Genomic DNA, 4,129 nt, shown 5'->3' with positions numbered 1-4,129 from the left:
TTCTACATTGCGGTTTATTGATTCAACCTTGTTTTTGCTTTACTGTCATTTTTAGTTTTGTATAGCTGATCAGTTTTGTGTTTTCTTGATTTACTGTGTGATTAGTGTTCATTCATAGGTTTTTTGTTCTAGAAAGTTTCAGGGAGTTTCAGAGTTCAGGGGGTTGGACTTATAGTTTTTTTTTTTTTTTCCCTTTGATTTGTTTATCTTATAATCAGTTTTGTTTATCTTATATCCAGTTCTTTTTTTTCTTGACCAGTTTTGTTTATCTTAGCCTCAGTTTTTTTTTCTCAAGTCTCTGCCTTGCCTGTTGCATATTGTGATCCAGCTAACTTTTTCTGGCAGTGAAAACACTTACTTGATTTTCTGTTTGTCCCTGTTCCTGATTGTTCTTTGGATTAGGGGATCATTTTTGTTGGCAACATGGCAAAAAGGTTTTTTACTGTTGAAGAGGCTGCTGCCCTATGCATGGCCTCCAGCTCAGAGGAGTTTAGTGACTCTGATTCTGAATATGTGCCCCCTGAATCAGAAAGTGACTCTTCTACTGATGAGTCACCAGGTAGTAGTAGCACGGTTACTGCTCTTGAGGAGCCCATGGAGTTGGAGCAGGATGTAGAAGAGGAGGTTGAGGTTGAGGATCAGGAAGAGGGTGGTAGGGCTGATGCTGCAACTGGAGGAGAGCCTGCGTGGGGGCCTCCTGGTAATTTTACCCCCGAAATTCCCCCATTTACTGCAGTCTCTGGCGTTAAGGTGGACACCAGTAATTTTGAGCCAATAAATTTTTTCCATTTATTTTTGACTGAGGCCATCCTACAGGATATGGTCCAGTACACAAATGTGTATGCCGAGCAATATCTTGCCCAAAATCCCCTCCCCAGATATGCTCGAGCTCAGGCGTGGCATCCCACTGATATTGCTGAAATGAAGAGGTTTGTGGGACTTACTCTAGCTATGGGGCTTATAAAAGTAAATTCCCTGGAGTCCTACTGGGATACCACTACTGTGCTATCCATTCCAATCTTTTCTGCCACAATGCCTAGAAACCGGTATCAGCTACTGCTCCGGTTTCTGCATTTCAATGATAATTCTAGGGCTGTACCCCCTAATGATCCTTCCCATGACAGGCTGCATAAATTGAGGCCCCTAATAGACAGCCTGTCTGAGCGCTTCGCAACAGTATACACCCCCTCCCAAAACATTTGTATTGACGAGTCCCTTCTCCTCTTCAAAGGGCGCCTACACTTCCGTCAGTACATCCCAAGCAAGCGTGCCCGCTATGGGATTAAATTTTATAAACTTTGCGAAAGCAGCTCGGGGTACACCAACCGCTTTTTGATTTACGAAGGAAAGGACTCACAATTAGACCCCCCTGGTTGTCCCCTTGACCTGACTGTCAGTGGCAAAATTGTGTGGGAGCTCATCACTCCACTATTAGGCCGAGGTTACCACTTATACGTGGATAACTTTTACACCAGCATCCTCCTATTCAAGACCCTTCATTGTTTAGATACCCCTGCCTGTGGCACCATAAATCGTAATCGTAAAGGATTGCCCAGGGAACTCCTCGACAAAAAACTGAACCGTGGAGAAATGTATTCCCTAAGAAATGATGAGCTCCTTGCCATCAAATTTTTGGATAGAAAAAATGTTTTCATGCTGACGACCATCCACGACACGTCAGTAATTGAAGAACAGAGAGCTGGTAGGCCCCCAAAATCTAAGCCTCTCTGTAGCAAGGAGTACAGTAAGTACATGGGTGGTGTTGACAGAACAGATCAACTCCAACATTATTACGATGCCACCCGAAAAACAAAGGCCTGGTACAAGAAAGTTGGCATATACCTTATTCAAATGGCCCTTCGAAATTCGTATGTTGTCTATAAGGCAGCAGTACCAGGCCCCAAATTGTCTTATTATAAGTACCAGTTGCAGATAATCCCTGCCCTGTTGTTTGGTGGTCTAGAGGAGGCAGTGCCTGAGATGCGTGCCAGTGACAACGTGGCCCGATTGGTGGGGAAGCATTTTATAGACACGCTTCCACCGACTCCTGGAAAACCAAGAGCCCAAAAAGCCTGCAAGGTGTGCCGCAAAAGGGGTATCAGACGAGATACACGGTACTATTGCCCAAAGTGCCCTCGCAACCCCGGGTTATGTTTCAAACCATGTTTTGAAATATACCACACTCAGCTGCACTACTGAAAATGTTGTAGATTGTTGTGTACTAATTGACTTTATTATAAGTATTGACATCCCGCTTTGTGCAAAATTTATATTCAGGGCACTCCTGGCATTTTATGTTGTGGTTAATTTGGTATTTTCTTTCCCTAAGGGTAAGGACACACGAGGAGATTCAGGGAGATTTTGTCGCCTGGCTACTAATCTCCTTGTCTTTTGAGCAACTATCTCCCTGAACTGCCTCAGCGTTTTTCCCCATAGGCTACAATGAAAAGTCGCCTGCGCTAATGCACACACAGTGATGCGTTTTCAAAAAGTTGCCCAAAGTTGCCTCAGTGAGGCAATTTCAGGCAACTATTGAAAACGCATCGCCCTGTGTGCATTAGCGCAGGCGACTTTTCATTGTAGCCTATGGGGAAAAATGCTGAGGCAGTTCTGGGAGATAGTTGCTCAAAAGACAAGGAGATTAGTAGCCAGGCGACAAAATCTCCCTGAATCTCCTCGTGTGTCCTTACCCTAAACTGTTCTTATGGTTAGAGGTAGCACTAGGGGTGTAGCCAAGTGATGTGTTAGGTGAAGGTCAAGGGCGCCTAAAAATTTGTGGTGCGTGATGAATCTGAGATAATTTCATCTTGCCTGCTGATGATGTCTTCTCTCTGATGCCACAAAACTTTTTTTTTTTACTGACACCTCATAAGCTCCCCTCTGAGTGCGGTTGATTAGTATATCAGAATTTCGGGGCAATATTGTGTTAAGGCTGCCTAGAATTTTGAGAAGTATGGGCTTCAGTTTTTTTTTGTTTTTTTTTTGTAAAGTGATCTTTGCCTGTTCTGGTTTTTTTGTTTGCAGTTGGCAATGAAAGTCATGGTTTGCTGATAGATGGGAACATTTTGCATTTCAAAAGGCTAATCTACACTTTGTCTTTATTATGGCTAGTAGTTAGTACAGTACTGAATGCATGGCTGAGATGGTTGGAGAAAAACTGGGCACTTGATTGAACTGAAAACTCACCTGCTTTTAGTGCAGATTCTTTACTTCTGGGCAATATATACTTTGTTCTTGTGTAGACATTTAGCTCTTTCTTTTTTTTTTTTTTTGGGCCGAATTATGGATCCATAAGTTGATTTCACCTCTTTATCTAATGCCTCAAGCTTTAGGGCAGAGACACACGTGGAGAAACACAGGTGCCTTCTGTAACTGCACTGAAAGGTGAGCGTTTGAGATGCCAATAATAAGGGCAGAGACACACATGGAGATTCGGGGAGATAAGTCGCCCAGCGCCAGCTAGAATCTAAATCACCGGTGGGATGGCTCTTGAAGCGCTTCATTTTCCAAGTCGCCCAAAGTTTCCTCGTGAGGCAACTTCGGGCGACTTCAGGAAAGCGAATCGCTCCGAGTGCTATCCCACCGGCGATTTAGATTCTGGGTGACTAATCTCCCCCAATCTCCATGTGTGTCTGTGCCCTTATTATTGGCATCTCAAAGGCTCACCTTCCAGTGAAGTTACAGAAGGCACCTGTGTTTCTGGCAGTATGAATATATAGTGGCAAATGTTTTTTTCTTATAATTGCGCAGATTTTCTAGTTCTAATTTTCTAGGTGTTCTAAAAGTAAAAAGCAGCCTTGCCAAAGGACATTGAAGAGTACAGATCAGAAGATGGTCCACTAAACGGATAATGGTAAGGAGAATATTCAATAACTTCAGTAGGTTTTTGTTGCTTGTCTTTGGGTTTTTTTAGAGAAATCTAGTTTTGAGTTTTATCTTCATTGCAAGACAAACTATAACATTTTACAAAGAATTGCATCCCATTCTGCAAGAAGGAAAGCAAGGATGGTGCCGCTAAATAGCTGCAGGTGTGCATGTTCAAGGAATATATAGTTTGTGGGGGGTATTTCACAGGTAAGGGGGTTTTTAGACTGAAAAACTGTAAGGTGGCCACTTAGAGCACAGCCTC

The 4,129-nt window shown here is 43.2% G+C and overlaps 1 protein-coding gene across 1 annotated transcript; it reads left to right on the top strand.

The window, feature by feature from the left end:
* Window positions 1-423: 423 nt before the first annotated feature.
* Window positions 424-2,199, top strand: LOC121394463 (piggyBac transposable element-derived protein 4-like). Its single transcript, XM_041565618.1, has one exon. It carries the CDS (start codon window positions 424-426, stop codon window positions 2,197-2,199), a length of 1,776 nt encoding a protein of 591 aa, XP_041421552.1.
* Window positions 2,200-4,129: the final 1,930 nt, after the last annotated feature.

The sequence above is a fragment of the Xenopus laevis genome, chromosome 6L (genome assembly GCF_017654675.1).
Source record: "Xenopus laevis strain J_2021 chromosome 6L, Xenopus_laevis_v10.1, whole genome shotgun sequence".
NCBI classification, from domain to species: domain Eukaryota; kingdom Metazoa; phylum Chordata; class Amphibia; order Anura; family Pipidae; genus Xenopus; species Xenopus laevis.
This window is presented reverse-complemented; position numbering and strand designations above follow the sequence as displayed.